Source organism: Tupaia chinensis, unplaced genomic scaffold (genome assembly GCF_000334495.1).
Source record: "Tupaia chinensis unplaced genomic scaffold, TupChi_1.0 Scaffold138407_1, whole genome shotgun sequence".
Taxonomy (NCBI): domain Eukaryota; kingdom Metazoa; phylum Chordata; class Mammalia; order Scandentia; family Tupaiidae; genus Tupaia; species Tupaia belangeri.
This window is the reverse complement of record NW_006198305.1, coordinates 4,072,717-4,094,333: the sequence shown is the minus strand read 5'-3', so window position 1 is coordinate 4,094,333 and position 21,617 is coordinate 4,072,717. Positions and strand designations below refer to the sequence as shown.

Genomic DNA, 21,617 nt, shown 5'->3' with positions numbered 1-21,617 from the left:
AAGGAGAATGGAGGAGAAGGGAGTGCAGTGTAGTCATCCCCCTTGGGGGGGGGCATGATTTCTCACTTTCTGTCTCTTAGGTGAGCACACATGCCTTATAGCAAAAATGTATCTCTTAAAAAAAAAAAAAGAAAAGAAAAGAAAAAGGAAGTGGAGGGTAGGCTGAGTTTTCTTTGCACTTGCGCACTTGCATGGTCTCCTCCCATAGTCTCCACCTGATTTGCTTACATTTGCTTCTGTTTAATTGCTTATTCATTTCTCACAGTGATTGATAATGGTATGCAATACTTTGGATGTCTGGAGTACACTTGAATAAAAGTTCCTTCTTTAAAGGAAAAAGTTGGTTCTTTTCTGGGAATCAACTGACAAAATAATATATAGACCACAGGAGGAGCTTCGAATACACCACAGTAACCAATCTGTTGAGTATTTTGTGTATTGAGTTAAATGCTACTGGATCCTCACACATTGATTAACTATTTTCTAAATATTTACCAAGATCTTTAATAAGCGAGAGTGCTTCCCATGATATAAAGGCTCCACCGCCATCATCCAGGGCACCCTGCCCAACATCCCAGCTGTCCAGATGTCCACTGACCAGTACAACCTAGAAGAAATAACAAAAAGATTTAAAAAAATGAAGCTAAGCAAAAATGACATTGAAAAGGAAGTAGTCATAGGCATTCCAAATGTAAAAATGAAACTTACATGTTCTATTTTTATGATTTAAAAGTATGTGTCATTACTATTGGTAAACATAGTATAGAGGTATATATAAGGAACCCAAGGTCATTGTTAATAGTAGTGAATGTTCTCACATTGTGTCTCCCTTTATTAATAAAAGTTCAAGCACTAAAGGAATTGCTTAAACACTAACAAATGTTTGATAACTTTCATTATGTGGTTTAAAACCTAAATGACATAAAAATAGAGCTCAAAACTTCAACCACATCCTTAAATGTCTCAAATTCTAGAAAATGCTTAATAAACATGTCTTGAATTACATTCAAATAAAAAGATAGGAAAATTATTTATTTATTAATTTATTTATTTTTGGAGATGTTTTTGCTATAGGGCACATGTGCTCGCCTAAAAGACAGAGAGAGATAGAGAGACAGGAAGCGAGAAATCACTCCTTGGGGGGATAGCCACGCCAAAATCCCTTCTTCTCCATTCTCTTCTCAGAATCCTGGGCATGCATGCATGCACGCACATGCGCCTGGCATGAGTTTAGGCCACCACATCCAGGACTCGAACCACGGTCAACTACATGGGAGTTCAGCAACATAGCCATTATGCTAACTGCTGGTCCCAAGAGAAAAAATATTTTTAAAAATGATGTTTTGCGAATGATATGTTATTCTGGTATTAGGTAAATAAATAGATGGATTCAAAAACTAGACTTAATTGAATGGAAAATCTTTAAAAAGAAATTTCAATTTACATTAGTGTTAAATAAACCTAGAGATTATATTACAAATTTTAAATCACTATAGTTCTAATTTTTTTCAAAAAGCATTAATAATTTTAGAAAAGTATAAAAAACACTTTACTAGAATTGATCTTATAGACACATTTCAGACAATTTAAAATCTAAGTAAAATGATGCCCGATCTATATGATATTGACATGAAAAATATATTTTGATCCCTACATTATATGATATAAAAATGGATCATAGGTCTAAATAATTATATTAGATAAAAGCATGGAAAAGTTTTGCCAATTGGAGTAAGCAAAGATATCTTAAAGTGGACATAAAAAAGCACAGGACATAAGAGAAGAAAATAATAGATTGAGCTTTTTAAACATTAGGAATACCTGCTCACTGAAAGACTCCATTAAGAGAGTCAAAAGCCAACCCATGGAGAGGGGAAAATTACTCATTTCACATATGTACAATAAAGGATTCAAACATAGGTTACATAAGAATTTTTATTTTTATTTTATTTTATTTTTTGGAGATTGTCGTTATAGGGTATGTGTGCTCATCAGAGAGACTGAGAGACTGAAAGTGAGAAATCACCCCGCGAGAGGATGGTCACACTTCAATTCCTTCTCCTCCATTCTCTCTGGATTCTGGGCATTCATACACACATGCCCAATGTGAGTTTTAAGACACCAGGTCCAGGACTCAAACTGAGGATGGCCATGTGGGAGTCCAGCAATGTAACCATTACACCATTTGCTGGTCCCAATAAATGTTATGAAATAGTAACAAAAAGAGACAACAATAGAAAAAAAGAGCAAAAGACTTGCACACACAATTCAGAAAAATAGACATGTAAATTACTAATAACTCTACAAAAAGGTATTCAGGTTCATTATCATCAATAAAATACACACATTCAACACATATCCACAAGAATAGCTAAAATAAAAATGAGAGAAAATACTAAATATTTGTGAAGAACTAGAGCAAGAACTCTTGTACATTGCGGGTGTGAGTGCAAGTATATATTAGGTCATTGGGAAAGTCACGACATATTTTTCTGTTTTTTTTTTTTAATGCAAAAATGCATGATGACTTTACTGATGGCCCAATATAATCATTGTAGAAATTTGTCTTATCCATTAAATCTGAATATACACACTAATACAATTAGATAATGACATTTCTAGCTATTAAAACCAACAGAAATACATATGTGAGGGCCAGCCAGTGGCATGGTGATTAAGGTGGCTAGATTCCAGATGCCTGACTGAGCCGTTCAAGTCTCAGAACTGAAGGCTTGAAAATACACCAGCCATGTGTGCATGTGAGCCCAATATCCTGAGAAGATAATGGAGGAGAAGAGACTGTGGCATGGCCATCCCTTAGAGAGGATGCTTTCTCATTTTGTTTTCTCTGTCTCTCTCAAATAAGCATATACATCCTACCGCAAGTTAAAAAAAAAAAACACGTGTGTGTGTGTGTGTGTGTGTGTGTGTACATTTTACTAAAAGAGATGCACTAAAATGGTTAAAACAAGAGTATTCATAGTAACCTCACCCTTCTCCAAAAGGAAACTTAAAATGCCTGTTAACAATAGAATTAATAATTGTTTAATAATTGTTTTACATTTTACCAATGGAACACGAAACAGCAGTAAGAATAAACATTATCCATGACGCATTTGGATGATCCTCATAAATATAATGAAGAACAAAAGAAGCCAGACAGAAAGTGATACATAATGCATTATTTCATTTACATAAAAGTACAAAAACGAGAAAAACAGGAGAATGATTACCCTCAATAAGAAAGGTTGGTGACAAGAAGAGGGTATAGGAAAGCTTCTGGGTTACTGGTCATGTTGTTTCCTGATCTAGGTTATGGTTACAAGGGTGTGCTCAGTTTGTAAAAGTTCATTCTGTTACACACTTGGGATTTTTGCACCTTCTCTGAAGATACTACACTTCAATACATTTCTTAGAAAAGTTCAACAGATTGATTTCTATGTACAACATGTAGGAGGAAAGCCAAAGCTGAACCAATTTTCTTGATGGTTAAAATGAAAATTCCCAATGACTTTGAGAAAGTAGGAGTTTTGGTTTATAACATCAGGGTGACCCTTTGCACTGATTCACTAAGCAGCTGCAGGATCTCCCATGGACTTATACACAGACCCGGCCTAGTATGACTTCATTGTAGCTACAAACAGTACAATGCCCCAAGCTAACAAATGGCCATGTAACGAACCCAAATGGATTGTTTCTAAGGGGAAAAACAAATAAAGAATGAAGAAAAAAGTATGTTGCAATAGCAGGGACTTCTGATTCAGAAAGTGGTAAAATCCCATGTGGGACGAACAACCCATTTAGTCAACATTCTCACAACCCTCAGAATCATTCTTCCCAATAACATTTCAGTGATTTGTAAGTGTCAGATGAGTTTTAATCAACTTTTAATCAGACAGCATAAGGGAATAACTATACAAAGTCCCCTATTATTTTGTCCTTCTGATTTCTTTCAGAATAATTAAGATTATTTACAATCATGCTTCATTATGTTTTTTTAACTGCCTCCATTCTCTAATATACAATTATTATTTAAGCTACTAGATAAAAGATGGGAAAGAGGCCCAGATGTGATGACATAGGTGGCAAAGTGCTGCTCTACAATGTCAGAGACACACGGAAGATCATGGTTCAAATTCCAGGTCTACCTAAAACACACCCATGGGCATGCCTGTGATCTTAGAGAATTGCATTATGATAAGATCCTCTCTATATCTCTCTCTCTAACACTGTAGAAGGATAATTACATACCACTTGAATTATGAAAGTTTGCTTTAGTATACTTTTTTTATCAGAAAAAAATGTGAGGCCTTTATGAGGTAATAGTTGTAATGTTAATATCTATTCATTTAAAACTAGGTGATGGCAAAAAGTTCTTTCTAATTCAGTATCATTTTGAATTTGAAATTTTCTATTTATAAGAACATCAATATATACTTTAAAAATAGTGGAAGAGATCTCATTCACAGTGGTACCTGGCTAGAATTCCTTAATATAGTCTTACAAAAGACAACCCAGTCCCCCGAGGCTACTAAATATCTGCCTTATGTCAGATTCAGGCATAAATGAGCATAAATGAACATTAATTATAATAAGGTTGAACCTGATTTAAGCAAGCAAAACAAAAACAGACTACCCAGAGCTGTAGCATACTCCGGACTCATGAAAATAGTCACCCGATTAAACATGGGAAAATGCAGTCTCTTCACTACTTCCGTTGCCAAATATATACCCTCTAGAACAAAAACATGATCTAGGATCAACAGAAAAGTGGGCACCCATTTATATACCCACCTCATGTGCTGCTCCCTGAGGCCAGCAGAGCACTGAACAATTCCTTTCCTCCCAGCTTCCTGTCCACTACCATCTCTCCGCAAACAATAGCAACAGCTATAGCAGCCATAACAAAACCATCAGGAAGGCAAAATAAACTAATGCAAGATTCTGGAGAAAATGATCTTTGGCAGTCATTCATGATTTTCATCAACAATCTGTACTGAGTTCTCACTACATGCCAGAGATACAGAAATAAAAGAAACAAACAAACATGGGATCGGACAGTGGTACAGTGGTAAAATATGACATTGGAAGGCTGGCCCACAGGTGAAGTTTCTGGGTCCATTTCTAGAGACTTTCCTAAGTATGCTAGGCATATCCAGGCTGGCTGAGGATGTGGGAGGATCTCAGCATTGAGTCTCTGTTAAAGAGGCTGTCTCTCTGCTTCTCTTTGAGTGTATCTCTCACTCATCGAAAACTACATAAACTCAAAGAAAAAAAAAGCAAGTGAGTATTTTGCCTTAGTGGAATTTACATTCTACTGGGGAAGATAGAAAATAAATAAATAAATAAGCACAATATAATAATAGTTTCAAGTGCTATGAAGAAGAAATAAGCCATAGAAAAAGAAGAGAGCATGACAGTAGCAGGAAGGGCACCGAGAATGAAGCTCTTTCAGAAGTGCCAGAGAAGAGCTCACTTAAGGAGAAGGCGTCTGAGCAGAGACCTGAATGAAGACAGAAAGTGAGTCATGCACAGTCTGGGAAAGAGCATTCCCAGGAGTGTAACTACACACGCAGTTGCTCTGATTGGGAAGAAGGGTGACATATTTGAGGACTGGTAAGAGGAGTGGTGAGACTAGAGCAGAGGCAGGTGGAAGACAGAGAGGCTGGAGAGGTGGCTGGAACTGGAGGTGAGAGCAGAAAATCGGAGGCCATAATGACAAATTTGAGTTTATTCTGTGGTGAGAAACTGAGGGGGAATGAATAGGATCTGGTTTATGTCTTTAAAAACCACAGCAAGTAGAGAAAGAGTGAAGGATGACATGAAAGGAGGGCAATTTGCTGAAATGGAGTGTCCAAAAGTTAGTTTGTGAGGGAAAGTCAGTCTGTTCCTTTATGGCTGAAATGGAAAAACTAGAGGATATAGAAACATAGAAAATGGTTATAGCTACTTGATACAGTGTAGGAAGAGGGTAGGAGAAGGAAGAGAGTCTGAGGAAATACATTAAGGAAAAAATTAAAGAGGCAAGACATTTATGGGACACAGAAATGGGTTATTATCTTTTGATGATAACATGTATAGTATCCCCAACTGGACTGGTGAGGAATGTATTCATGTTGGAACATTCACTCTACAAGCTAAGTGATGTATATGATTTAATGTTTAAAAGAAATTAAAATAGGACAAAAATATGCATAAAAACAGGATAATCATAAAATTGTAACTAAAAAGCCTATCAAAGATCCAGGATAGGAATTCACCCAAAAGAAAGGATTTCAGAAGATGACAGCCCTTCTGGGAAGAGATGGGACATGGGAATTGTTTACTTTGGTCAGTGACAGGGAAAGGAGACAGTCATAATAACAAGAACAAAGCAACTAAAATGCTAGAAAATTCTTGAAGGGCAAAAATGGATTAAAATGAGAGTTTAGAGTCTTTGGAAACCCTTACATATGGGCTCTAGGTACATATTTTCCAGATCTTTTCCACAAACTTGCACAGGCATTGTATGTCCCCGTTTAATACATACCAAAAGTCTGCATTCTGTAGCAGAGACTGAAAGATTGGAAGGTATTCAATATAATAGCAGGGAGGGTAACTGGAGATATTCCAGACAGTACAGCAGGGGGTGCATAGTAGAGGGTGGGAGAGAGGGGATCAGGGAAAAAATAAAAAACATTTCATAGACAAAAATGAAGTTGTCTGTTGATACATGGTAATGTGTTTGACTTGACTAATATTCACTGTATTCATTTTGGGAAAAAACCACATTGTATAATGTAAAGACGTACAGTGATTTTATAGAAATAAAAAAAGAAACGACTGGGTATAGGGCAGAAGCCCTAAGAAAGCCTGCCTCGGTGATGCAGAAGTGCTGATGAGGCCTGGAGGCTGCTGGGAGGCAGACATGCTTCTGGGACCTTCCTGTAATATGAAGCAGAAGCCATCGCCCACTGGGAAAGAGGCAGAAAATTGGAAGATGCTAGTCTCAGACAAAGGTCAGTGGCTATGGGAAGAAGGGTAGAGAACTGCACTGACACCTGCACTGACATCCGGGAAACTCCTGTCTCCATTGGAGAGCAGAAAACCTGCTCATGCCCAGCATCCCACACTGATGTTAACAGCGGTCCACCGCTTCTGGGAGAGGGGCAGGACACTCACTCCCACCGTACAAGGCAGAGTTTGTTTTCCATAGCAGGAGGGGTATACATTTGAGAAAGCCCCACCATTGAGCTAGACCCACAGGGCCTGTTACCCCTGTAGGGTACGAGAACCAAGTACCATCCATTCCTTGTACAAGACATGCACTGAGTAACAGGCAGAGCAATAACAGTTTACATCAAGGGGAAAGGCACGGAAAGAGGCATCCTCTGTGGTGCAGACAGGAAGTCTGCTTCTCTACCCAAGAACACTGAGACTACTGGTACAGTAACTCAAGCCTGAAACTAAACCAAGGTAGCCCTAGCCAGTGAAGCATGTAAATGCAAATAGTAAAAACAGAAACATCAAAATCCATGCTTCACTCAAGTACAAACTGATTGACTCACTCACCTTCAGATGAATGACTAGACAAAAGAAGAGGCGGTTCTCATTTTTGCACATCTTATGTATGATGTCTAGCATCCAATAAAACAATCATGAGGTACAAATTAGAATTTTAAAAAATCACAAAAGAAATAGAAGAGAATGATTTTATAATATCAACTTCAACTGAACTAAATAATATCTTTGGTAATATATGAAGAAAAGTAAAAACATGAAGAAAAGTAAGGTGATGATAAGCCAAAATTAGGGTAGTTTTTCTATCAGACGGGGGCTGGAGCAGAGAAGAGAAAGTGATTGGAGAAGGACACAGAGTGGGCTTCTGGGGCACTGGTAGTTTTGTCTTTTCTGAAACTGAGTGGTGAGGACATGTGTTATCCTTTCATGACTATTATCTAGATTGCATGCAGGCAAATAAATAAATGAAATATTTTGTATGTGTACTATATTATGTAATAGCAATTATCCAAGACCTATCTTTTAGAGCCATGAAGTTCAGATATTTTTATAAGTGAATTTGACCAAACATTAAAGATCAGATTTATCTCATCCTATTTCAACTGTTCTAAAGCAAAGAAAAAAATATTGTAAATATCTATATTTACTTGCAAAGCTATTTTTTTAAGAGGTTTTTTCTATAGGGCATGTGCGCTTGCCAGACAGACAGAGAGATACAGAGAGACAGAAAGTGAGAAATCACCCCCCCAGGGGGATAGCTACACCATGATCTCTTCTCCTCCATTCTCCTCTCGGGATCTTGGGCACGCACGCACATGCGCCCAGCATGAGTTTAAGCCACCGGGTCCGGGACACAAACTGTGGTCAGCTGCATGGGATTCCAGCGACATAGCCATTACGCTAACTGCTGGTCCCGCAAAGCTATTTTAATCTTGATACTAAAACCTGACAAAGATAATCCACTCATAAGAACCAACTGAATATCAAATATAATTGTGAAAATCTGAATAATTATAACCAACAGCATGTTTTTAAAATAATTATTTATCTTAATTTTATTTATTATTATTTTAATTTGTTATAGAGCACATGCATTCACCAGAGAAAGAGACAGAGACAGAGATGAGGTAGAGAGAAAGAAAGTGAGAAGGCAAGCCATCAGGTTCGAGACTTGTACCACAGACATGTAGGAGTCTAGCACCTTACCCAACACATCACCTGCCAGCCCTTCCAGAAGCATGTTAAAAGATATTGTAATCATGGCTCAATAGTCTCCAAATACTACTGGTATTTGAAAAGAAGCTATCTGTATCAGAAACATTAAGGGCCTCTGTTGGCCTACTAAGAATAGGCATGATGGGTACTTATCTTCTTGCATATCATTTAACATTCCTCATTACAATGATGTGTAGGTATTTCTCAAAACCTAATCAAGCTTTTGCTGATCAATTTTATAAATAATAAATAAATAAAATGCCCACCTGACATTGAAGCATGCTTCATTTAACAAATACCTGGTTTAATCAACCAAAAAGACAATTACTGGGTGCTTTTGTTTTTGTGATATTTTATTTGATTTGAAGCTGGCTCATTCTCCTAGTCAAAGCTTTATTTGGTGCATTTTCAGAGGTAGCAGGAAGAGTCTTAGGGCTACAAAGTGCAAGGCCTAATGCATTTCCAGACACAGGAAATCCCCAATCAAATTTTCAACAACAAAAACCATTAAATGGTTGAAAAATATGACCTACAAAAAGAAGAGGAAAAAGCCTCTCATTATTTAGCCTTAGAGAAGAGGCCAAGGAGTGACCTAATAATGGGCTTCAGCTAAGACAGGTCCCACTGTGGAGAATATGAGCGGCAGAGATAAAAAGCAGCAATGAGCGGCAGTAGGTTCACATACGCAAGCAAGAATTTTCGGAGGAAAGCTTTTACAGAAGTTAAAAAATTTTGCTAAGAGGGAAAAGGTTATGGAAAATTCCCTTCCATAGAGGATTTCTAAAATAGGATGCATTCATAGCTCTTAGATGGAAAGCTAAACGCGAAGGGGATAAATAAAACCTTTCAAGGTTCCATCTAATACAATAGTCCGTGACAGTTTTCAAGAACTCCTCTTCTACTCTAATCATGTTAAAGGGGAAACTATCCTTTGAAAAGCCTCTGTAACCTCAGCAGACTTTTCCCTGACCATCTTTTAGGCTGCCAAGCATTTTCCCACAATTTAGAATCTAAACACAGGTGGGCAGACACTGTTCAAGATATCTGTGTTTATGTAATTCCCGAAGGAGACGCAGCTTTGGCTTTCAGAGGGCAGTGGCTGAATGTATTGTGCTATTGCCCAACGTAGACAAAAGGGACTATGTTTGAACAAATATTTTCCTCCCCAGTGATTCAGACTAGGTGGTCTGCAAAATAAAGTGAGGCTCCTGAGACAGGGTGTGTTCAGAGACAACACAGCAAACATCTGAGCTCCTCTTGAATTGATTTCTCATCTTCAATTTTTTTTTAAGTGAAGTTGTTGGGTGGTAGCAAGTAGGATACAGACTTCTTTCACAAGAAAATGGACCATCTGTCCAAATGCACACGTATCACCACAGCTGCTCCTGAAAGGAGCACTCCCAGACTAACTATCCCTTCTTACTATGCTGGGCACTCATTGGATTTATAAAGGGAAAATCATGTCCATTCATGGTTGAATTCTCTGAGCACATTATTGGACTGATATCTGATGATAAAACAAGAAGATCCTAATTTATCTATGGCTTGTGAAAACCAAGCCCTAGGTAGATTTATAAAATGTGATTGCAGTGTATTGGAAAGAATGGCTGAGATTGATTCAACATTGATTGGAGGATGGAGACACAGCAGACAATGACTATGGAAGGAAATCATTCTGAGGAAGTGAAGATAATTGGCTTTCATCCACAAGTCATGTTCTGTTGCAACCAGAGATGATCTTCTTTTAAGTGAGAGAAACTGTTTTTAAAGTCTCTCTCTTTTAACTTGAGCAACCACAGGTTAAGTTGTCTCATTTGAGAGCACAGGGGGAGTAGAAGAATTGAATTACAAATTATATTTGAACTTTTTGAAGGGAGGGAAGAGATACAGAAAGTTTAGATAACTTCTATCTCATTAATGATTATCTTTCCCCTGGTCACACCTAAGCACTCTTCTTATAGTCATTCACTCACAAGTATGTCCCAGGTTTTGATTAGTCCTAAGTGGGTATGATTAACAAAAACAAAACCAAAAACAAACAAACAAAAAAGGGCATTTGGCACCCTACAGAGTCTTTGATGGTTCAATTTAAACACATTAATATGGATATCATCAAGGTTTGATTATATTGGGTTGTTGGAAAAGTTATGAGGCATTTTTGCATAGAAAATAGGGTCTGAATATTTCCTATGAAAATAAACTTTAACTTAAATTTTAACCATTTATATTTACAACTGGAAGGGATTTTCTTGCCACCTAATAGTTTTTAAAATGAGTCCAGAAGTCACCAGCTTTGAGAAATATCCAACCTTGATAGCCTATGCAGTTCAAATTACAGTTACCCGAAACATTTCTACCTCAAACATCCATGCTTTCTGAGACTCCTGTCTGCCATGTTCCTGGATTACCATGAAAATGAAGAATTAGAAGTCTCAAATCTCAAGACCTGACGATGAACTTTAGGCTTCCTATAATGGTACTACCTGAAAGCAACTTTTATTTTGATGCATAAATTCTAACTTAAATGTAAAATAGTCAAAAGATGTTATAGACACTCCCAGAGAGGTCTTCTTGATTACCTGATTTTTAGCTTCAGGACAGAATGTCAAGGGGTTAGGCTCCTTTGAAAGGCATCATGCCTGCACAAACAGCAGAACTAAAATCCAAACATAGCGCCTCCTGGGCCTTTATCCTCTCACTGTACTTTATCTCACATACTATCAGCCAGGTCTTTTGGGTTAATTATCTACAGTGAGGCGCTACAGGACAAGTCAAATTTCATTAGTATATTTTGTTTTAGAAAGATAATTTATAAATATTGTACATTGCAATTTCTTGCATCCTTATTCAAAAGAATACTATTGTTTCTATTATCCCTGATTATGTCTTATTTATTTATTTTTTAACTTACATGTTTTGGAGGAGGAGAACAGAATAGACATCTTAAGAAATATTATACTTAATAAAAATGCTATGAGAGCCATGAAAATGTAGTATGTATTATGCATACACACCTAAATGAAAAATTCTTTCTTTCCATGTAATATATTGAAGCTTAACTACGATATTCACAAATAATATCTCTGCCTGAAGAGACGTTTTGGTCTTAATCTCACAAGACTCAAAAGCCACTAATACCTAAAATACTGATTAACCTTATAATGTTTGTGCATCATGACTCAAAAGATTGGTCCAAAAGTGATTTCTTCTAAGTCCAAAGCTAAAATAAAGCATGATCATGTTCTACATAGCACAAAAACCTTCACCTCTTCAGAGTGAACTTCAAGGATAAGGAGTAGGGGAAGTCTGAATGTCATAATGCTTAGTGAAGGCCAATCTGATGGAAAGAAAGAAATAAAAATAGGCCTAGAGACTGAGAGTCCATAAGCAACAATTAAAAAAAAATAATGGAGGGAGCCAGCAGGTAGCGTGGAGGTTAAGGCACTGGGTTCCCACATGGCCAACTGTGATTTGAGTCCCAGATCCGGTGGCTTGAAAATCATACTGGCTGCATATGTATGCATGCCCAAAATCTGGAGGAAAATGGAGGAGAAGGGACTGTAGTATGGCCATCCCCTCGGGGGGTGATTTCTCACTTTCCCTCTCACTATCTCTCTCTTTCTCTCTCCAGCAAGCATACCTATGGCAAAACTCCTAAAATAAAAAACAATTTTAAAAAAAGAACATAATAGAAAGGAAAGGTAATTTTCAGAATTCAACAGAAACCACAAAGGAGAATGAACAGTTTAGCTTTTTTCACTTTCTCCGTCAATGGACATTGCGACATTACTGTCACATGTGGATTTAGAGTTTTAAAATCAACACTCATGAAGTTGTCCCTGAACCCCTAATTATTCTAACTTGTCATTAGATTATATTCTCATCGATTAAATCAGTTAAATCTCATCAGTTGGTTATTGCCATGTGTTTTGAAAAGTCACACGTAGAAAACCTAAAAAAGAAATAGAAAAAAGAAAAAGAGAAATAAAAGCAAAGAAAAAGGAAACTGGACTAATTTTCCCTCAATTGTTCCCTTTGAAAGGAACAAAAATGCTAGTAGGAAGGGTTTCTTAATTTAACTTGTGTTTATCAGCACAAGTTTTATATATATATATATACACACACACACACATAGCTAGAGGGCATGTGTGCTCACCAGAGAGAGAGAAAAAGCAACACCCCACCCCTGCAATGATCCATGATTATGCTGCAATCCCTTCTCTGTTTCTCCTTCCCATCTGGATTTTGGGCATGCACTCAAGTGTGTTTTTCAAGCTGTTGGGGTCAGGATTTGAATCACAGTCAACCATGTGGGACCTGATTTCCTTAACTACTAGGCTTCCGGGTCAGCCCCAATAGCATATATTGATAAGCTATAAAATTGAGCAAGATTAAAATAAATTAAAGCTTCAAAGCACAATTCTCATTAAATTTTGAATGCTAGCACTGCCTAACTTAACTCAGCCCTTGGTAAATCTTGTTTAACATTTCCATCGAAACCTTAGGGACATGCTTATTAATTTTAAGATGATAAAAATATATGATGAATCATTAATATGTTGGACTAAATAATCAAGATTGTAAAATATCCTGAAGCAGAAATAACAGCTTACAACTGACAAGATAATTCAGCAGGGATAAATATGAAGGGGCACGCTGCACTTTGAGATAGTGGGCTGATAAGTCTATCTGGCAACAGCCAGGGAAGTCAGGTGGCTGTAAGTATAGTGAGAGAAAAGTGTGTTTCAACCACAGGGAAAAGTTTTCTTTTAAGATTTTTGGTGATAAAAATAAAATAATAGGGCCAAAGAGTGGTACAGGACACACATGGGGAAGGTCTGAGTCCTGGGACCTCTCTGAGCATGCCAGATGCATGTGTGAGTGCCCATGAGCTGGGCTTGGCAAGACTTGGGGGTGAACTGCACAGTGAAGGCCCTATTGTGGGTGCCTGATTATATGTCTATTTGTTTCTCTCTCAGATGAAATATATGAATAAACCTAAGAAAGTACAATATAATTATATTCTTGATTATGTGAATGACACTTCTTCTTTACTCTGAATTAAATCAACACTCCCCTTTCTCCACTCCAGCACACCTGAAGAGAGCTTTTGGGGAAGAGACTGTGGTCAGATATGAGCTGTCAGGTTTTCAGTGTCTGGAAATGCACTGCTTGAAGGGCAACCGGATATGTTACCCTGGAGAAGAGAAGTCTTCAAAGGACTAGATGTTTCCTCTGCAAGAGCAATCAACGTGTCCGGAAAGTAAAACCAGTCCACTGAGAAGATCATATGTGCAGGCAGACTTCAGCTCGATAGAAAACCAAATCTGAGAGGTCTAACAAGGGAGCAGTACTACCCAGAGGAGTAAGCTGCCAAAGACTGACTATGCTTGAGCAGAGGCAAAAGTACATCTATCCGGAAAAACATGGACTCCTGATCTGCAAAGCTATTGGGAGGTGGGTGCTGAGAGGGATAATCTCAAGGACACTGTCAACTCTATGAGTCTATGATTCTAAAAGGAAAAGTAGGCTTATCTGGGCCATTATTCAGTGAGAAGGAATTGTTCATGTTTCCCAGTGATACTGGTATTATTTTCTTTTTTTAAAAATTTATTTATTATTATCATAATCTCATTTATATTACATTGAATCACATATAACTTTACAGTGTAATACATTTCTTTTTCCAGAAGGAATACCATGCATATCAGTCAATACAAAGACATTAAAACCCCCATCATCATTATCCAATAGCTTTTCATTTTTTTCCAGATTATTATTATTCCAATTATTTTTTTAAACATTCAATCACTATTCATCATATCGCTTGTAGAAAGACTTTACCCAACATAAAATACTTCTCAGACCAGTCTAGTTGAGAATACTATACACATCATCGTCAACGGGTAATAAACCATATCTGTATCCCACTACTGTCATGCCTGGTATTGTTTTCTAGTATAAATTTCTATCATCATGATTTCTCTTCAACTGGAATCAAATAAAAAAGATTTAAAAAAATTATACTGCTGGTAACATTAATTATTAAGGAAGTTGGCCATCCTTAGAAGAACTTTTTTATGACTTAAAATATGCCTTCCTGGACTGGAGCTATGCTGTATCACTGAAAACTAGAGTCATACTGCAAAAGGGCATATATCTATGATCATTGTCCATATCATCTTTTAGAGATGGATGCCATACTTTGTAATGTCTTTTGCTAACTTGTGATGGGCTGCCATTTCTGGATTTGCCTAGATGTTTCAATAGTTATTTGTACTTTTTGTATCATGGGTAGAAATTTCCGCAAATTTATCATCCACTGTGTAAAAATGTACTTCTCTTTATCCGTCGTAAGATAACTTTTTCAAATATGAAATACATAAAAATTAGGATTTTGTAGATGTTTTTAAATGAGATTTTTTTTTCACCCTTTTCAGGCAAAAGATTGCTACATCTATTTTAATAGTCTCATCATGGGACTGGCAAGTGGCATGGTGGTTGAGGTGCTGGGCTCCCACATGGCTGATCATGGGTCAAGTCCCAGAGCTGGTAGCTTGCTTTCCCGTTTTCCCTCTTTCTTTCAGCCTGTCTCTGTTCAAATTAAGATAATATTAATAATAAATTAAATTAAATAGTTCTTTTAAAAAATAGACTTGTCATGCCATTTTGATAGTTTCTTTTTATTATTTTTTTTGGAGAGGTTTTTCACTATAGGGTGAGTGCGCTCGCCAGACAGACAGAGAGACATAGAGACAGAAAGCGAGAAATCACCCCCTGGGGGGATGATCACGCCGCAATCCCTTCTCCTTCATTCTCCTCTCGGGATCTTGGGCACACACGCACACGCACCCGGTATGAGTTTTAAGCCACCGGGTCCAGGACGTGAACCGTGGTCAACTACGTGGGAGTCCAGAGACGTAGCTATTATACTAACTGCTGGTTCCCTTGATAGTTTCAATTTAATTTTCTCAAATTTGCCTAGATTTTGGAGGTGGTGCAACCAAACCTGTGATGTACCATAAATATTTTGTATATTACCTACAAATTGTAACAATCTTCCAGGCAGCTCTCAGAATTTACTTGGTCTCTTTAACTGCATCTAATTACATAAATTCAAAAAACCTAGAATGACTCTAGATTCCTTTTTAGGCTTCTGCACTCACACCCTATTAGAACTATCACTAGAATATCAGGGCCAACCCCATTTTATAATATATGGAGAGGTGAAGGGGCAGAGCCTGAGAATAGAACCCAACGAGGAGAGTTGTTTCGCTTACATTTCTCTGCCGGCTACATCAGAGATTGAGCAGAAGCTATTACTCAGTGCTTTCTCTAATTCATGACTTTTTCTTGACTGTGTTAAAATTAATCTGCCACTTTTTGCCTCCACACATAGTGCAATGAGTGTTTTCAATAATTTATCCCTTTCAATGTGACATGGCCAAGTTACTTAACCTCTCTAAACCCCATTTCCCTATCTGTAATGCGGAAAATAATATTAGGCAGTTGGAAAAGTTATGCACATTTTTCTATGTTTTTCTATGCAAAAGTGTGTTGTAACTTTTCCAATGATGTAATAAAAATCTACCTTTAAAGTACTTGGTGAGAATGAACGGAGACAACATACTTTTTACTGTCATATTCCCTGGCACACAGTACAAACTCTAAATTGTTGCCATTATTGATTTCACTATAATTTATTGTGAGATGACCTCAAACACTGAAAAAAATTCTCTCTAGGAAAGACTCACTTGGGAAGTTGAAGAGCAAAGCAGACTTCATTCAGACTGCTTCATCAGGCACTGGTTGAGGGTACCTTGTGCTGCCAGTTTGAATTAAAGGAATTATCATTCATAAGCACGCGTTATTTAGAAATGTGACAAATATTCTTAAAATGTTGTTTGGTGAGGCTAATTTAAAAAAGCATGACCATGTTTTGTTTCAAAATGTCTACACACCATGAAATGGCCAAGTTACCTTTCATTTCAGTAATAGGCTGCAAAGGGAGAAAAAAAAAAAGGTTTTATTTCAGCAATAACATACACACAGCCCTCTCTAAGTAATTCTTGAGTTACTTAGTAACCAGCCAGCACTGGTGCAAATGAATTCAGATGTCTGAACTGAAGCTTCCTAGGGTTAGTTTTATCCTGGTGATGGCTAAATTTAGGAATAGCTCCACTTTCATTTGCAGTTACAGAGTTGGTAAGACTGGCCTTCCCTCTAGAAGGGCCTTGAGCACAAAGAAAAAGTCCAGAACGGAGCCTTGGAAAAAGTATCAACTGTCTGGTGTAGATTCATGTAGACATGAAAAGCTTTGGAAAGCTTAAGCCAGGACAAAAAAACATTTCCCCATACTACCTTTGAGCATAATCTCTATTGAGAAAGTGTGAAGGCTGCCAACAATAGAAAGTAGATAAAAAAGGGTAAATATCAGGTTTTATGCTATTATACATAAGTTTGAATGTAGCATTGTTTAAAGACAAAAACAAAACAAAAAGCAAATGACCTGTCAAAGGAGCATTTTATCTGCTTTAATCCTATAGTTAACAATTTAAGAATTTTAATTTCCATATGTTCCTTCAATAAACTGAAATAAAGTGAGGCATATTTCAATCTTGCCTTTGCTTCTCTTTTTTTATGCAACAGAGTAGTAGAGACTACGGACTTTAGAAGCAGACAGGCCAGGATTTGAAGTCCTACCTCTGCAATTTACAGGGAACCCTCAGCAAGCTGTTTGAGCTCTCTGAGTTCACATTTCATGTATTTAAAAACAGACGTTGTTAGCTGTTCGCAGTGTTGGTACAACAGCAACTGGAAGAAAGGGCTTAATGTATTGCTTGACATTCAGAATATGCTTATCAACTTTCCTGATACGTTTAGAATTTAACTATATGTTTTATTGTTATAATACCAATTGACAAGATATATGTTCTTAGTAAAAGTGACTCTCTCTGATAGTAATTCTCTAACAGTTGAGGGGCAAGGAGTATACTCCCCTGGTGCTAGGGGACTGAGAGAGGCAGATAAGAATACATTATTTGAAGGGCCATCTCCATAGCCTAGTGGTTAAGAGAGCTAGAGCTCATATAGCAAACCACAGTTTGGATCCTAGCCTTGGTGACACAAAAAACAAGTTAGGTGTATATACATGCGTTCCCCAGATCTCTACAGAATGGAGAAATGGAGGAGAAGGTATTGTAATGTGACCACACCCAGTTGAGAGGTGCTTTATCCCTCTCTACCTCTCTTCCCCACCCTCCCCTCTCTCTGGCAAGCACATTTGCCCTCTAGCCAAAAAAATAAAATAAGAAACAGAATACATAGTTTGAAAAATAAAAAGTCTCCCATCTGTTAAGTTTTACATCATGGTTTGCCCATCAAAGTTTCATATTTTGGATGCCATCTCCCCCAATTCAAATGTTAAGACTTGATTGGATCATGAAGTTATTAAGTGAAAACTTAGTTCCTTCATGGTATCCCAACGTAAGGCCTTTAGTTGTGGTAAAGTCATTAGTATGGAGCCTCAATGACTGAATTATAGTGACTATACAAGTAGAGGAAATGAGACCAAATAGCAGAGAGAAAGCTCCATTGATAGACTGTCCTCTCCCCTGCTGAAAGTTCTATTTTCTGCCAGTTACTATGCCTGTGGATTATCCTGTAACAAGAATTGTGAGTTATTAACTTCTATTTCTTTATAATTCACCCAGTCACAGGTTCATAGTGCAATAACAGACTAAGACACCATCTTTGATTCTGAGAGATTTCTACTGGGAGTAGGGAGGAGTATGCCTTCCATTCTCAGTTATTGCCTGAGAAACATGACATTTCCTAATGGTGGAGACCTTCATATGTACTTCTCACAGTACATATGAAGAGACCTTCACTGTGAGAAGTGCATATGAAGTTCTCTCTGCTGGAACATAGTAGAGAGACAAGAAATTGATTTGAGTTGCTTTGTTTTTGTTAAGTAATAAAATATGATTCAGAGGGAACCAGCAGTTAGCGTAATGGCTATGTTGCTGGACTCCCACATAGTCGACCGTGGTTCACATCCCGGACCCGGTGGCTTAGAACTCACGCCAGGCGCATGTGCGTGCATGCCCAAGATCCCAAGAGGAGAATGAAGGAGAAGGGATTGCGGCATGACCATCCCCCCTGGGGGGGTGATTTCTCACTTTCTGTCTCTATGTCTCTCTATATATGATTCGGAATCAAGCTAATTCAGTTTCTTAAAGAAAACATATTACATACCTTTTTAAATCAATGCACAATTAAAACAAATTTCCCATTAATTACTATAAGATTAATAATTTTCATCACATAAACACATTACAGAAGGTTATTCTCAACTACTATATAATGTAACTCACTTTCTTTCATTGATGATTATAAACAATGAGTTCATTAAATAAAGATTAACCTTTATTGTGCTCTTCAAAGGTCAGAGCTATACAATATAAACAAGAAATTAGGACCAGAAATAATGTTTTATAAGATAATAATGAGAATTTTGGTCAGGATCATGCATCAACTTCACATCATTATACATCTTCTCTGTTCTAAACACATGACAATTAGAAATGATATATAAAATGTAAAAACCAAAAGGTTATAGTTTGGCTCTAAGAGACAGCTAAACATCTCTGTAGAATAGAAATGCACTGGAATCTCAAGCAGTGAGAAGTCTAAAGTCAGAGAGAGTATCTACAGGGGTCTGTAATCAGAAGCCAGCACTAACTGCTGGGCATTTTGCTCCTACAAAATAATAATAAAATAACCTAAAATTGCTTCACTGGAGATAAGGAGACCTAAGCCAGTTAACTGTGTGAAGCCAAGCACATGAAAGGAGGCTGAAAACAAACAAGCAAACAAAACATGTCAAGAGGTAAAGCTTTATAAAAAGTTTGAGCTTGTGGATGAGAAATGAACAAAGAGATGACTCCACCCTGGCAATTAATCAAGACTACCTGCAGGTTTGGTAACAGAAAATGTGCTATCCCCAACATCACCATTGACGAGGGTAACTGATAAAACATTAAAACCTGATTCTGGACTAGAAGGACTGTGGATCAGGTGAAAGTGAACACAAAACCTCTAGAGAAAGAATAGTGGGCCCAAAAGGAAAGAAAACAATAATACAAAAAATAAATGTAAAAGCAACCTATTCAAAATGAGTTAGCACGGACTGGATGGTGGTAAAACGTGATACTCCACGAAGCTGACCCACATAGACAGTACCTAGAGAGAGATAGAGACAATCAGCAAGAAAATGGGGGCAGCCCTGATAGAAACAGTCTGTGACAGTGGTCACTATGACCCAGGGATTTTGCAGTATATGAAACGAGCAGTTACTGCACAAGACAGGTCAAGACAGGTCAAGACAGATCAAGACAGGTGAAGAAGAGTTATCTGGTTTTGTGTGTGTGTGTGTGAGAGAGAGAGAGAGAGAGCTTTAATGGCATAAAATGTTTATAGCAACAAGTTATACATGTATTATAAACTATATATAATGATACAAAGTGCTAACTGAGCCAAAGTGGAGAATGTTCTTAAGAAGAGAATATGAGGCCCGTCCCATAGCATAGCAGTTAAGCACTGTATATAGGGAGTTTGATACCACATGACTGACCATGGTTTGAATCCTAGCTCTAGTAGCTTGAAAAACACACCAGGTATATGTGTGTGCATGCCCAGGATCCTGATGGGATAGAGAAACAGAGGGAAAAGGACTGTGGCATGACCAAGTCCCATAGGAGATAGGATGCTTTCTCTCTTTGTCTATCTGGCATGCACATATACCCACTGGCATTTAACAATAGTAACCAAAAAACAAAAACAAACAAACAAAAAAACGTGTTTTAGGAACAAACAGAAACCAGTTAATGGAGAATTCATATCAGGCAAATATGATGAAATTGGGACAAGTAAGCAAGTTGACGAGCATGGTCACATTTAAGTAAGAAATGGACCTTGAGACAATTACAACAGATTAGCTGACAGAACTGTATTATAAGCTCCTTCAATTCCAAATCTAACTTGAAAGAGGTGCTAAGTTGGATCTAGGTGCAAAAACTAACCATGCTTCTGGATATTCTTTCATCTTGTGAAAAAAAAAACACTCAATAAAGTCTTTTATAGGAAGAAGTATTTTGTTTAAATTGAAGTTCTGATTAGATAGATTAGATTTTTAAAATATAGTTGTCAGTCTTTCTTAAAGATATAAGCTAAGATGAATGGGACAGAACAGATAGCCCTATAGCACATCTCTGTATATGTGTACAAAATAATTAAGTTTATTACAAAGGATGCCCCACAACATTGAGATACTATGTGCATTATGAAACATCCCAACAATGGAAATCTTAAATGTGACCAATCTAATATCCTCCTGGATCTCCTCACACCCACTTTGGAGATCACCATCTTCTCTGCCTGGAGGATCCTAGCTGGACTGCAACTGTGCCCTTCAGAAAGGTAGCACCTATGTGTGGCTTGCTTACCATCCAATACCAAGCACCTTAGAGCACACAACAAGCTTTAGTCCTCCTGAGTCCTTCCCTTCCTAAGAGGCTGATACTAGACTTTGGAGATACAAGCTTATTCATTAGCTCTAAGCAATCTAATTCTATAACCTCTGTGGACCCCAAAGAGAACTTCATCCGGTGACAGAACCATGAGTACAGAGGCATAAAGTGAGTCCCTTAGCCTAAGGCACCGCTAAAAGCAAAGGGGAATGTTTTATACTCTCTAAGAAATGCAACCCATGAAAAGAGGAATCCCAGGTCTTTCTCCATTACCCATGTCACTGAAAGGATTTCTTAAAGTTGAAAAGAGTAAATATGTGAACACTGTAACCTTTTAGAAGTACAACTGTTTAAAAAGAATACACTGGAAAG

At 37.5% G+C, this 21,617-nt stretch overlaps 1 protein-coding gene across 3 annotated transcripts in view; it reads right to left on the bottom strand.

Moving 5' to 3' along the window:
- CPQ (carboxypeptidase Q) overlaps positions 1-21,617 on the bottom strand; it is a 580,759-nt gene that overhangs the window by 181,078 nt on the left and 378,064 nt on the right. For all 3 annotated transcript variants that reach the window (XM_027765483.1, XM_006161308.3, XM_027765482.1), the window contains exon 5: positions 496-607. In XM_027765483.1, the coding sequence (XP_027621284.1) occupies positions 496-607 (112 nt within the window). The remainder of the gene's footprint in view (positions 1-495; positions 608-21,617) is intronic.